Source organism: Melospiza melodia, chromosome 6 (assembly GCF_035770615.1).
Source record: "Melospiza melodia melodia isolate bMelMel2 chromosome 6, bMelMel2.pri, whole genome shotgun sequence".
NCBI lineage: Eukaryota > Metazoa > Chordata > Aves > Passeriformes > Passerellidae > Melospiza > Melospiza melodia.
The window spans coordinates 1,844,996-1,859,223 of record NC_086199.1 but is presented as its reverse complement, the minus strand read 5'-3'; the positions used below and the strand labels follow the sequence as shown (position 1 = coordinate 1,859,223).

At 52.8% G+C, this 14,228-nt stretch overlaps 2 protein-coding genes across 2 annotated transcripts; both read right to left on the bottom strand.

Annotated features, from left to right (window-relative positions):
- Positions 1 to 106: 106 nt before the first annotated feature.
- Positions 107 to 1,943, bottom strand: MGAT2 (alpha-1,6-mannosyl-glycoprotein 2-beta-N-acetylglucosaminyltransferase). The gene has a single exon (XM_063159586.1). It carries the CDS (start codon positions 1,930 to 1,932, stop codon positions 592 to 594), a length of 1,341 nt encoding a protein of 446 aa, XP_063015656.1. The 5' UTR covers positions 1,933 to 1,943; the 3' UTR covers positions 107 to 591.
- A 1,129-nt stretch (positions 1,944 to 3,072) lies between these two features.
- LRR1 (leucine rich repeat protein 1) lies at positions 3,073 to 12,917 on the bottom strand. The gene is made up of 4 exons (XM_063159582.1): positions 12,741 to 12,917; positions 12,569 to 12,667; positions 8,533 to 9,260; positions 3,073 to 4,247 (listed from the first exon to the last, which is right to left on the bottom strand). Exons 1-4 carry the CDS (start codon positions 12,915 to 12,917, stop codon positions 3,995 to 3,997), a joined length of 1,257 nt encoding a protein of 418 aa, XP_063015652.1. The 3' UTR covers positions 3,073 to 3,994.
- Between the last annotated feature and the right edge of the window lie 1,311 nt (positions 12,918 to 14,228).

The following is a 14,228-nucleotide window of genomic DNA, read 5'->3' as shown; positions in this document are numbered from 1 at the left end:
GCCCCTGGGATTAAGGAAGAGAAACTCCCCCCTCCTTCCCACCCTGGCTTTTCAGGAACACGAGGTGACATCATCTTTTTGCTGACAATCAACAACTTCTCTAGGCTTACAAAACAACGGCATTTTTTATTTCGGCAGAACTAAAAAAATCATATATTTATCTACATCGTAGTAAAAACAATGAGATTTATTTTCATTTCATATCCTTCATATATTCATCGACACGGCGCAACCGAACCGGGACTCGGGGATCGGGCGTGAGATGACCCCGGGTGGGACCCCAGGCACCACCAGAGATTTGAAGCACCAAAAAAGATGCACTTAAAAGTGTTCTCCTCCTCCTCCTCCCTCCTCCTCCTCCTCCCAGCAAACACAGCAGCAGGTCACTTTTTGCGTAGGGGCTGCAGCACGTCACCCGTTTCCAAAACGTGGTTGCCAAACATGAGAGATTACTATTTTGGGACACCTTTAACAAGAATGTTTATTCATATTAAAGCAGAAACCAACTCATAAATGCTGTTTATACACGTGTGTGCCTGGAAAGGACACAATGGGACAAGTCAAGGAGAAAAGGCGCTGCGAGGAGGATCCTCACTGGAGTCTGCGGTAGCTCTTACAGAGTTCGTGGTCCCTGATGTCTCCCCACCCTCCGTTCTTGACGTGAGGGGACAGGGGAGCCATGGAGTACCTTTTACTGACACTCATCGCCTCGGGAAACAGGTACTGTTGGTTGCTGTTCAAGAGAGAGTCGATTTTGGCACTCTGGGTGGACGGTCTGCAGGATTTCTTGTGGTGCATGCCACAGTCCCCCGTGTGAAAAATCCTGGGGATTTCGGGAACCAGCACTTTCCAGAACTTTGGAAGACAAGAGACAGTCAAGTGCTGCAGAGTCCAGTCCCAGTTGTAGTCATCGTAGGTGCAGAAGGCGTCCGTGCACTCGATGAGCTTCTGGTAGGTGTCTCTGCCGAAGGCCATGCCCATGTTGTGCTCCGTGGACTTCCACGTCTTCATCTCCACCTTGTCGGCGCGGCCGGCGAAGCCGCCCCGCACGGGGCTGTAGGTGCCCAGCGACACGAGCTGGCACTCGGGGCACTCGCGCTGGCGCAGCGCCCAGAGCCGCTTGAGGACGTGGTAGAAGTCGGGCGCCAGGTAATGATCCTCCTCCAGGAACAGCACGGGCCCCGCGTGCTCCCGCAGCGCCCGCACGCGCTCCCACACGAAGTGCAGCTTCCACCACCAGTGGTGCTTGGTCTGCGCGAAGCGCGCCTCGCGGTAGTGCCCGAACGAGTCCGGGAACTCGGCGTTGATGCAGCCCAGCCGCAGCGCCGCCGCCTTGCCCACGTCGCGGGGGCAGTCGCGGGGGTCGTGGCCCGGGAACTCGCGCGGGTACAGCTGGATGCTGAACGGGAAGAACACCTGCAGCACCGGGCAGAAGTCCACGCGGGCCGCCAGCCGGTTCAGCTCCTCGGCCCACAGGTCGTGGCTCAGCACCAGCAGCACGTTCTCCACGCCCGGCGCCCGCCGCAGCGACTCGAGCAGCAGCCGCAGGTGCTCGGCGCGGTCGTGCACCTGCACCACGAGCACCACGTCGGGCCGCGCCGGGAAGCGCCCGGCGTTCCGCACCGGCTGGTCGAAGTTCAGGCGGTACACGAGCGAGCGGTAACTCAGCGTCGCGTTCTCGGACAGCTCCTCCGCCGTCACGGCGACCGACGCGTTGGCGGCGGGGCGGCGCGGTACCGCCGGCGGGGGCTCGCTGACCCGCGGCGGCTCCCCGGTGCTACCGGGACCGCCCCGCTGCTGCTGCTGCTGCTGCTGCTGCAGCTGCTGCTGCCGCCGCCGCCCGCCGCCGCCGGTACCCCAGAGCGCCAGGGCGCAGAGCGCCAGCGCCAGCGCCAGCAGCAGCACCTTGCGCTTGTAGACGCGCAGCCGCATCGTCCCGGCGGCGGCGGCCCCGCTCCGCCGCTCCCGCCGCCGCCGCCGCCGCTCCCGCTCCCAGCGCGCGCGCGCCGCCGCCGCCCCGCGCGCACACGTCGCCGCTCCCCATTGGCCGCCGCTGCGGCGACCGCCGCCTCGCCATTGGTGGGAGGAGCCGTCAATCAACTCCTCAGCGCTTCCGCCGCGCAGGGGGGGCCGCGCAGCCGCCGCAGCCGCACCGCGCTCTGATTGGGCGGCGCCGAGAGGAGGCGGGGCCGAGGCATGAGGGGAGGGCGGGAAGGGGCAGCGGAATCCTTCGGGATTGGGGAAAAAAAAGGGAAAATAACTCAGAAAATGCAGGGAAAACACACGGAAATCAGCCGGGAGCCGCGGGAGTAACATAAAAAATAAGGGAATACTAGAGTTGAAAAACTCCACGTTAAAAAGCATTCTGTAATGACAAGAAGAAGGTGAGAAATCACTCTAGAAATGCAAGAATAAGGTAAAATCAGTGTAGGGCTGAAATAATAGGATAAAATAACTCTAAGATTGAGAGAAAAAAACCCTGAGATTTACAGAATAAAATAATTCTAGATTTGAAGGATTAGTGCTATGAACCATTCTTGAATGGTAAGAATTAAAAAATTCAGATTAATTAATTCTAGAATCGCAAGTTTAGAATGACTCCAGTGTTCAACACTAATGTAAGAGTAAAATAATTCTAGAATTGCAGAACAAGGTAAGGAAACCATCCCAGATCCCTGCAGGGATGGGCACTCCATCAGTGCCCTGTGCCAAACCCCTTTCCATGGAGAAATTTTCCCAAAATCCAAACTAAACCTCCCCCAGCTGGCACTCAGTGTGCTCCAAGCCATCACACCTTCCAGGGAATGGGATTCCTAAAAACTTCTCCAAATAAAATAATTCTAGATTTGAAATTTTAGGATTGTGAATCCATTCTTGAATGGTAAGAATTAAAAAATTGAGATTAATTAATTCTAGACACAAGTGTTTGTTCCCTGCTGTTCCCATCTCCCAGTCATGGAGCAGCTGACAAGACAGGAAATAAAAGAATTGTTGGATGTGCTCAACATTTTGATGTCTTCCTGGAACAGACTGGATGAAAACCCCTCAGATAAAACACAATCCACACGTGCATGGAAGGCTTTCAAAATTTAATCAGTCAACACAGTGAAACAAATTCCAGAATGGTTAAAACAGGAGGATTAAGAAACAAAGTTTCAGGCATGTATTTAGAAAAAAGACATTTCTGGTATCACAAAGAGAGAAACCCCAAAAACAAACATTTGCTCTGGTAAAAACCCAGCAATGCTGGTCCCTGCTCCGAGTGGGAATGTTGTAACAGAACCTTTCAAAAAAAGAAGCACCTGGGATTCCACAACTGCTCTGGATGGGATTTCTCCTCCACTGGCAGGAGGGGAGTGCAGTGCTGGCCTGGCAGAGCTCACATGGGGAAATCTGGGATAAACTCAAATTCCCTTTGTCCTTCCAAGAAGGAAGCACCTACCCACAAAGCCAGAAACCCCGAGCACGCAGGAGAAGGGAAATACATTCCAAGGGAGGCTCTCTCCAGCTCAACACTGCTTGGTGCTACAGGCAGAGGAGATTCCAGAGCGGGAGGAGATCAGGCCAGGCCACGTCAGGCCGTGTCCCCTCCCTCTCAGAGGGGGAGGAGGTCAGGATGTGTCCCCTCCCTTCCAGAGAAGGAGAAGAGCCAGGCCAGGCCAGGCCAGGCTGTGTCCCCTCCCTCCCAGAGGGGCAGAAGAGCCAGGCCAGGCCAGGCCAGGCTGTGTCCCCTCCCTCCCAGAGGGATTTGTCTCCAGAGGGGGAGAAGGTCAGGCCGTGTCCCCTGCCTCCCAGGGGGACAAAAGCAAGGCCGGGCCAGGCTGTGTCCCCTCTCTCTCCAAGGAGGAGAAGAGCCAGACCAGGCCACGTCCCCTTGCTCCCTCCCAGAGGGATCTGTCCCCGTAGGGAGCTCCGGTGACACCGCAGGTGACACCTCCAGGCTCCCCCGTGCCCCGCAGCCCCTCCTGGCCAACGCCAGCCCGTCGTGGCCGTGTCAGCCGTGGCTCTGGAGGTGCCTGTCCAGGAACTGGGAGTAGCAGTGCAGGGAGCAGAAGTAGCAGAGCACGGGCGCGTCGGTGCCGCCCATGTTGTCCACGAGCACCACGGTGTGCGCCACGTGGTGCAGGTTCATGGTCACCGTGATCTGGATGAAGCTGCTCAGGCAGGCGCTCCCGCAGCGACACGTCTTGGCCACCTCCAGGTCCTTGCACAGGTGGGAAGGGAGCAGGTGGCAGCCATAAGGGATCCTGTGGGGCGGGGAGAGACAGGGTGAGATGGGCACACAGGGGGCTGTGTCACCCAAAGGCAGGCACAGACACCTGGCACACAGGGAGCTGTGTCACCCAAAGGCAGGCACAGACACAGGCACCTGGCACACAGGGGGCTGTGTCACCCAAAGGCAGGGACAGACACCTGGCACAGAGGGGGCTGTGTCACCCAAAGGCAGGGACAGACACAGGCACACAGGGAGCTGTGTCACCCAAGGGCAGGGACAGACACAGGCACCTGGCACACAGGGGGCTGTGTCACCCAAAGGCAGGGACAGACACAGGCACAGAGGGGGCTGTGTCACCCAAAGGCAGGCACAGGCACAGACACCTGGCACAGAGGGAGCTGTGTCACCCAAAGGGAGGCACAGACACAGGCACACAGGGAGCTGTGTCACCCAAAGGCAGGCACAGACACCTGGCACAGAGGGGGCTGTGTCACCCAAAGGCAGGCACAGACACAGGCACCTGGCACAGAGGGGGCTGTGTCACCCAAAGGCAGGCACAGACACAGGCACCTGGCACAGAGGGAGCTGTGTCACCCAAAGGCAGGCACAGACACAGGCACCTGCCATTCCCAGGACACACAATGCCTTCAGTTCCAGCCTTCATGTTTTCCAGACTCTGCACTGCATTGGTGAGAGCATATATATATATATTTATTTATATATATTTATATAAAATATATTTTTATATCTATATAAATACATAAATATATGCAAATATATATATTATATATATGCATATATCTATATATACACATAAATACGTGTATATACACACACATATATATTTATATATATGTATTTATATACATATATAAAAAATAAATATATATATGTATGTAGTTATTAATTGTTGAGGCATTGTGAGGTCCTCAGGACAAGGTGAGAGATGAGAATTGACTCCAAGTTCTCAGAAGGCTGATATAATATAATATAATATAATATAATATAATATAATATAATATAATATAATATAATATAATATAATATAATATAATATAATATAATATAATATAATATAATATAATATAATATAATATATCTGTTATGTTATATTACGTTATATTACATTATAATATATTACAATATATTATGTTATGTTATATTGTGTTATATTGTGCTATACTGTATTATATTATGTTTTATATTTGTATTGTATATTATATTATGTATTATATTTGTATTACGTTATATTATGTTTTATTGTTACATTATGTTATACTATATTATACTACGTTATATTATGTTATATTGTGTTTTATGATATGAAAATGGTATACCAAAACTATACTAAAGAAAGAAAAAGGAGGCATCAGAAGCTAGACAAGAATGATAATAAAAACCCTATGACTGACCAGAGTCCTGACACAGCTGGACTGGGATTGGTCATTAATTAAAAACAGTTCACACTGAACCAATCAAAGATGCACCTGTTGGTGAGCAACCTCCAAACCATATTCTAAGCAATCAGATAATTATTGTTTGCATTTCTTTTCTGAGGCTTCTCAGCTTCTCAGAAGAAAAATCCTGGCAAAGGGATTTTTCATAAAATGTCAGTAACATACACACACACAGATGTAACTCTGAACTTCACATAAGGTGTGAGCAGTTCTCCTCACAGCTCAGGCACACAGAACAATCCTTTCCTCTCCTCAGCCCCACAGAACAATCCTTTCCCTCTCCTCAGCCCCACAGAACAATCCTTTCCCTCTCCTCAGTCACTCTCAATCCTTTCCTCTCCTCAGCCCCACAGAACAATCCTCTCCTCTCCTCAGCCCCACAGAACAATCCTCTCCTCTCCTCAGCCCCACAGAACAATCCTCTCCTCTCCTCAGCCCCACAGAACAATCCTCTCCTCTCCTCAGCCCCACAGAACAATCCTTTCCTCTCCTCAGCCCCACAGAACAATCCTTTCCCTCTCCTCAGTCACTCTCAATCCTTTTCCAGCCCCAGGACCAAGGGCACTGCTGCAGCTTTGGCCCCAAAAAGTGTAAAACCAGGGAATTGAGGAGAGCAGCCTGGGAGGGTGGGACTGCAAAACCTGGAGCTGTGATTGGGCAAATTTTAATCCCAAGATGGAAATGGACCAAAACTTATAAAGGTGTGAAAACTTGTGACTCAGGGTCCATCCTGGGTGCAGCCCAGGCTGGGCTCTGGTGCTGCCCAAGGTGGATCCTGTGAAGACCTTTTAATAAATCCCTGCTTTATTCATTAACTCTGTCCAGCCTCTGTTCCAGGGAGCCTCTCCAGGCATCACACAGACATGGAAAACCAGAGATTTGGGACCGAAATGCCACTTCCTGAGATTTCAGGAATGAAATTTCCAATTTGAGGACTGAAATGCCCCTTCCCAAGGCAGCCCTAAGGCCATGAACTCCAGGAGACACCAAGAGGGAGCTCCCAGCAATCCTGGCAGCCTGGGCCACAGCCAGCTAGGGAATTAGAGAGATTAGGAGTAATGAGAATTAGAGAATTAAAGGAAGATTAAGAATAATGAGACAATTGGGCACATTCTGTTCTTCCCTCACACTCTGTGCCTCACCCTGGCCTGACACATCACCCACCATGTACTCCTCCCCCTCACACCGAGGAGCAGCAGTGTTAAACACAGCTCAGAGAAAGCAGGAGATAACCGAGCCTTCTGCAGTCCTGCAGGCAGGGAATGAAAAGCTCTCCTGCTGCACAGCTCTCTCCATCCCTCGTGCCAGCAATGACATCCAGAGTTGGGAAGGGGAATTGCTCCTTTGGCAGTCACAGAGCAGCAGTGTGGAGCCCGGGGTACACAGTCAGTCATTCCCTGAGCAATTCCCTCGGGGTGCTCAAGTGTGGGGCCCAGCAGTGCCCAGCTGGCACCCCAAACTCAGCACAGATCCCCTGACTCACATCCTGCCTCCACCTACACATCCCCAGATCTTTCCACACAGCTAAGATTCCTCTGGGTTTTCTTTTCCACCACCTTAATTTTCTAGGAAAAGCACAATCAAGAACTCTGGTACTTTCCCAGAATGAAGACTGATTGTTCCCAACATTATTTTTGCACTTTCTCCTTCTGTTCCATCCCTTTCTCAAGGTTTTTACAGTAACTGAAATCTGACCAGTGCTGAGAGATTTCTAGAGGTAGAAAAATGCCTTAATATTTCCATCAAACCTGCTGCAATTTATATAGAGTTGGGAAAGGAGACACGTGGGGGTCAATTATAAAATCAGCAGTGATTTGGCCCAGAACATGTGGTGGCTCAGCTCCCTTCAGGGTGTGCCTGTGGATGCCTCTGGTGCAAATTTCTGCACAATTACCCTGGGTTTATGGGCACTGCCCACCCTCAAGGCAGGAATGGGCACAGGGTGCAGATCGGGGACACTTCCAGCCTCTCTCCCCCTTTCTGTGCCAAATTTCTGTCCTTGTGCTCCCTTCCCACCCAGAGCAGGGTGGGAGCAGCAGCTGCTGGCACCTGGAGGCTCCTGGGACACGAGAGATCAGGGGTGGGGAGAGAGGAGGGAGCTGATAACAAACAGCAGCCTGGGAGGGTGGGATTCACTTGGTGAAATCAAATTTTTTAAATTACCTCAGAGCTGGGCTCTCTGAATAAGTCAGAACACCTTCACTCCAACACCAAGGGAAATGAGGAGCTTAAGGAAAACTTATGGCAGGGGAAAGCCTGCAGAAAAAGTGGCTCAGGGCTGTAGAATTGATTCTCTTTTCCCAAAGTTGGCCAAAAATATTCTGTTCATCCCCCTTTGCTGGATGAAAACACTTCAATCTCTGCCTTTCCTTAAATGCTTCCAAATGCACCAATTATCCTGATGACTTGACAAGGGGAATTCAAAGGAATTTTAATGTTATGAAGTTAATAGGTGAGAAAGCATGTAGAGGGATAGAATATAAGTAAATAAAGGTAGTATAGAAAGTAATCTTACCCCCTAAAGAGGGTTAATTATTAAATATTAGGAGCAGGTGTGATGTAAACAGGCCATGGCTGTAGGCAATAAGAAGAGTGTTATAAAAGAGTGGATTGGTTGGCTGAGGGGACTGGAGTCAGCTGGGCACTGTGAGGACGAGGAAGAGTCAGTGCTAGAGGAGCTGCCTACAGGAAACATCAAGGAGGTGCAGAACTCTGCCACTATGGAACCCTTGCAGTGTATTGACAATAGAACTCTTGCACTGTAATGCCAACCAAAGCAGGCACTGAGGGCAGAGGAGGGAACCAGGTGGGGGAGGCAGGCGTGAGGGAGCTGTGCCAGCTGCGCCTCCCTGCCCTTACCTGTGATTGACCGTGGCCCTGGCGGCACACTCCAGCAGAGTCAGGGGGATCTTCAGCTGGATGTTGGGCACCAGCGGGTTGGGCTGCTCAAAGGGGTTCCCAAAGAGGTCCAGGTTCTCCAGGGAGAGGTTCCTGAAGTCCCAGGGCAGGAAGGGCAGCTTGTTGCGCGCGGCCGACAGCACGCGCAGGCGGCTCAGCTGCCCGATGCGGCAGGGCAGGCGCAGCAGGGCGTTGTCGTCCAGCCGCAGCTGCACCAGGCCCCGCAGCTGGCAGAACTCCAGCGGCAGCGCCTGGATCTGGTTCTGGCTCAGGTCCAGCAGCTGCAGGGATTTCTGCAGGCCTGAGCTGCACAGGGCCCCGCTGAAGGCCTCCAGGTGGTTGTCGTGCAGGTCGAGCTCCTGCAGGAAGGCCAGGTCCCCCAGCGTGGCCGGCAGCTGCTTGATGTGGTTGTGGCTCAGGTCCAGCTTGCGCAGCCGCCGCAGGCTCAGCACCCGGCTGTCGATCCTGGCCAGCTTGCAGTACGAGGTCTGCAGGTGCTCCAGGGAGAAGGGGAAGCTCTTGGTGAGGGGATAATCCCTCCTGGAAGTGATGATCATTTTGGTTTTGGGCTTCTCCACGTCGGAGTTCTTGGCTGGGACCAGAGGTGAGAGAGGGAGGACACCGCTGTCGTTGCCTTGGTGAGCCAGTCTCACGGCTGAAAGGAAAGTCTTTAAATTGATCACATTTGCCTGCAGGGGAACACAAGGCTGGAGTTAAAAGTTCATTATCCTGGTTGTTAACACTCTCCGAGCTGTTCCGTGGGTGTCACTCAGCGGGGCAGTGGGATGGGAGGGGGAACAGCTCTGTTATGAACAGTCCTGGTCTGACTGTGCTGCAGCACCCGGGGAAGGAACAAAGCACCAAATCCACAGCTGGAAATGAAGTACAGAAAAACCCCCCAATGCACTGGGAGATCCCAGAAATCCACCAGGATAAAGGACTGTTACAAACACACGTGGGGAAATCAGAGCTCTAAACCCTGAGGCAATAATTCCTGGAAGTTTCTAGGAAAGAAAGGAGGGAAGCTGGGGTGGAATTCAGCAAAAGGAAGGTGAAGCTTCAAGGCAGGTGAAGTGGCCACACACAGCTCCGGCTGTGCCAGCAGCAGGCAAGAGGCAAATCCTTTGCAATGACTAAATAATGCTTCAGTTGGGATACAACAGTTTGGCAGCAGAATCCCAGGACAGCCTGGGTTGGAAGGGATCCTAAATCCCATCCTCTTCAACCCCCTGCCATGGCAGGGACACCTCCAAACCCATCCAGCCTGGCCTTGGGCACTGCCAGGGCTCCAGGGGCAGCCACAGCTGCTCTGGCAATTCCAGCACAGCCCCTCCCCACCCTCTTAGGGAACAATTCCCAATATCCCATCCCATATTCCCTCTGGCAGTGGGGAGCCATCGAAGGCTCCCACCAACTCTCAATATCAGAGTATCAAGTGATTTTTATTTTAAATAAAGACCCAGAAAGCTCTGATGCATCTGTTGCACTGATTTCATTCACTTCTAGGGACATTTGTGACCAAATCTTTCTCTTCTGGATCTTCCAGCAAGTCTCTGCTCGAGCTGATGTGCAGCTGACAGGCACTGACCTGAAAAGTGAATTCTAAAACAAAATCCACATTGCAACCAGAGAGGGAAAGAAAAGAACCAACTTGGAGTTCTGAGAGCCCAGAGGTTGTCCTTGTGCTCCCAGCTGCCACCTGCCCAAGCCCAGGGACACATTTTGCACCTCCGAGACAATTTTGCTCCTAAATGTCTTTGTTGAGGCCAAACCTGAGAGGGTTCAGAACTGGAGTACACAATGTGCTGCAAGCACCCAGTACAAGAAAACAAAAACATTTGAGATAATCCTGGATGGAAATGTGGGAGAAATAAAGACATTAAAGGTCAAACTGAACTGCACGTGTAAACTAAAATGATAATTTTCCTTAGGCATTCCAAGCACAGCTCCTGCTGTGCCACCTTCCAGCGGTGGGGAGGATGCACAACAAACACCTCTGTACCCAAGGTCATCCAGAGAAGCTGGGGCTGCCCCTGCATCCCTGGGAATGCCCCAGGCCAGGCTGGATGGGGCTTGGAGCAGCCTGGGACAGTGGAAAGGGGGGGGTGGGATGGGGTTTGAGGTCCCTTCTGTCCCAAACCAGCCCGGGACTCTGAGACCACCAGCCCTCATTACCTCAGCCAGTCTAACACACACATTTAGCTACAGAATTTCCCCTCATTCCAGGCTGATTTGCAGCATTTCCAAGATCACTAAAAGGGGAATTACGCCCAAAAGGTCCTCCAGATCTGTAAGAACCGAGTGAAATCAGTATTGCACAGCAGAATGAAGTGACAGGCAGGATTTCTTTGCTCTTAAGCACAAAGCTCAATTCCCTCCACAAGCCCTCCCTAGGGGCCATGTGACATCTCCAAACCTCGTGTTGAGAAACCCTGAAAAAAAAAGAAAAAAAAAAAAAGAAAAAAGAAGAAAACAAATAATTACTTGGGAGAGCTCAGGATGAAATTTCCTGCCCCAAGCCCAAAGTCTCAGCCACACAGACAATGCTGGAAAAGGAGTTTAAATTGTGTTGGTGCCTCCCAAGTGTGAGAGCTCTGAGGAAATCGGAGCTGAGGTGGAGCCAGGGGAGCAGGCTCAGACCTGCTGAAGGGGAACAAGCCCCAGGAAACAGCCAGGAGTTGTTATTTCTGCTCTGCACTGATGCTTCCCAGCCCCACTCCTGAGCTGGCTCAGGGCAGCAAATCCAGAGCCTGGCACAGCACAAGCAGGGGGATTTCCCAAAAGCAATATTCCAGTCTGTGGAAATCTCTTCTCCACCAAGTTTTTGTTCATCTTTGAGAGTTAAGGAGCTTTTCTGTAATGAAGCAATAAAAATCTGGCAGAAAACTATGGAAAAGGGATGAAACATCTTAAATTTGGGTTCTGGAGTTGCTTAAGAGGAACCTGTAATATTCTGAGATAAACTTTTTGATTTCTCACTCTTCAGCAGAAAAATTCAGAGTAAAGGAAGCAGAAGTTCTTCTGAATCTAATACAAAAGCCTTAATTTTTCCAAAATACAGAGTACACTGGCTTCTAACAGGAAAAAAAATCACTGGGTTTGGTGTCCTCCCTTCCTATTTAACCTTTAACAGGTTAGTAAAATTTAAGGCTGCTTTCCTCAGATTCAGGTGTCAGAAAGGAAAAAGGATTTTATAAACCACCAATCAACATGATTTGCTTTTATTTACACACTCTGACTTGAAAGCTTTAGGTAAGAACTCAGAGGTTTAAAAAGCCTGTCTTACTTTTCTCTCCTATAGAGCTACAAAAGATTCCTGCAACAGGCACAGAAGAAAAGGACACGAGAATTTCATGATAATACGTGGTTTTTTTGGGTGACTTCAGTGCTGTTAAAACCCCTACAAATCCTCTGGGAACTGTGAATAAATACAGAGGTATTTGAAATAAGGGGAGAGGGTGCCTGTGCCCTGCTCTGTGTGCGGGTGAGCACAATGATAGTTTTGTCCACGAAAACAGCAGGATTCTCATTTTTTTTTCCATGGGAAAAACTGTAGGGAACAACAATTTCATGGGAGTTAAATTGAGCTGAGGAGACACAGGATTTAAGGCCAAACACCAACATTGCATCCAAGAGCTGAAAAAAGCTTTTTCTAAAGAAGCTGTGAAGCAAAGCATGAGAATGAACTTCAGGAGAGTTAGAACAGAACCCAGAAAAAAGGGAATGGCTGCCAGTGCCAGAGGGCAGGGATGGGTGGGAGATTGGGAATTGGGAATTCCTGGCTGGGCTGGAATTGCCAGAGCAGCTGTGGCTGCCCCTGGATCCCTGGCAGTGCCCAGGCCAGGCTGGGCACTGGGGTTGGAGCAGCCTGGGACAGCGCAGGTGTCCCAAGGGTGGCACTGGGTGGGATTTGAGTTCCCTTCCCGCCCCGCCGCGGGGGTCAGAGCCCGGTGAGCCGCGGCCCTGGCGCCGGTCCCGTTCCCGGTGCCGGTCCCACCTTGCTGAGGCACAGATCCACCGCGGGCTCCCGCAGCCGCACCGTGGCCTTTCCCTCCTCCACGAAGCGCGTGAAGAGCCGCTCCACGTTCTGCTGCACCTGCGGGCACAGCGGGCTCAGCGGCCGCCCCGGGGCACCCCCGCCGCGTCCCGGCCCCCGCCGCCGTCCCCACCTTGTAGCGAGCCCCGCCGCGGTCCCGCGCCGTGCACACCATGAGGTAAATCCCGGCACCGGCGGCGCCGGGAGGGCGCCCGAGCGACAGCAGCGCCCGCGCGGCGCGGCCGCGGCCCCGCAGCCCGCAGGTGGGCAGGAGCCGGCTGAGCACCTCCACCTCGCACTGCAGCCGCATCCCGGCCCGGCCCCGGTACCGGCACCGGCCCCGGCCCGCGCACGGCGGGCGGCGCCGCCGGGGGCCTCCCGCGCTGAGCGCGCACGGGCGCCCGCTGCGCTGCCTGCCCGCCGCGGTGCCGGCCCGCCGCTGCCCGGTGCCGCCCGCTGAGGGGCGCGGGGCCGCCCGGCGAGCGGGATCGCGGGGCGGGAAGGGAGGGCGGCGGCTCCGGAGGTACCGGCGGCAGCGGCCGCAACGGCAGCGGCGGGCAGCCCCAGCGCGGGCCCTCAGCGCGGCGCCGTCCGCGCGGGGCCGGCCGCGGGCACCTCCTGCTGGAGGCGGCCGGTGCGGCTTGGCGGGACAGGGAGAGAGAGGCGGCGGGGGCGGCGGGCGTGAGGGGACAGAGCACAGTGTGAGGGGACACGGGGTGTGAGGGGACAGAGAGTGTGAGGGGACACGGGGTGTGAGGGGACAGAGAGTGTGAGAGGACATGGGGTGTGAGAGGACACGGGGTGTGAGGGGACATGGGATGTGAGAAGACACGCACGCGAAGGGACAGAAGGTGTAAGGGGACACAATGTGTGAGGGGACATAGATGACCTGAGAGGATGTGGGAGTGAGCAGACATGGGCGTGCGAGAGGACAGAGTGTGAGGGGACATTCAGGATACGAGGGGATGCTGAGGGAGTGAATGGGCATGGGGGTGTGAAGATCGCGGGGTTGTGAATGGACATGGAGGAGCTGAGAGGACATGGGGGTTTGAGGGGATGTGGGGGATGAGGGGACATGAAGGGTGTGAAGGGACACGGAAGGGTCAGGGAACATGGAGAGTTGAGGGAGGACACAGAGGAGCTGAAGGTGTTGCTGAATCTTAGGGACTCTAAACATGAGCAACGAGTGAGGTTTAGAAAGGAGACGTTTATTCTGTGCAGGGTGCACGGTGAAAATTGTCCACAAATCAAGCGTGCCAGGGAATAAAAAGCAAAATTATTTATACACTAAAGTTTACATAAATCCGCCCAACCAATCCCCAGTTCCTGCCTACCTTAATACACAATCATGGCCAAGCATGACATAAAATATAAAGTTTTCCATAAAACATCAAGTAAAGCATAAAACACGTGGTGACGTGTTGGCATTGAAAAGAGGGTTTAGAGGGGAGAATGGTGTGAGGAGGAAGAGGGAGCAGAGGAAGGGCCAGGGAATTCTGTGTAAAGACATGGAGGGGACAGGTGTGAGGGAGGGGACATGGAGGGGATGAGGGGATGGTGGGTCTGAGGGGACATGGGAGGTGAGGGGACACAGGAAATGAGGACACACAAAGGAGTTGAG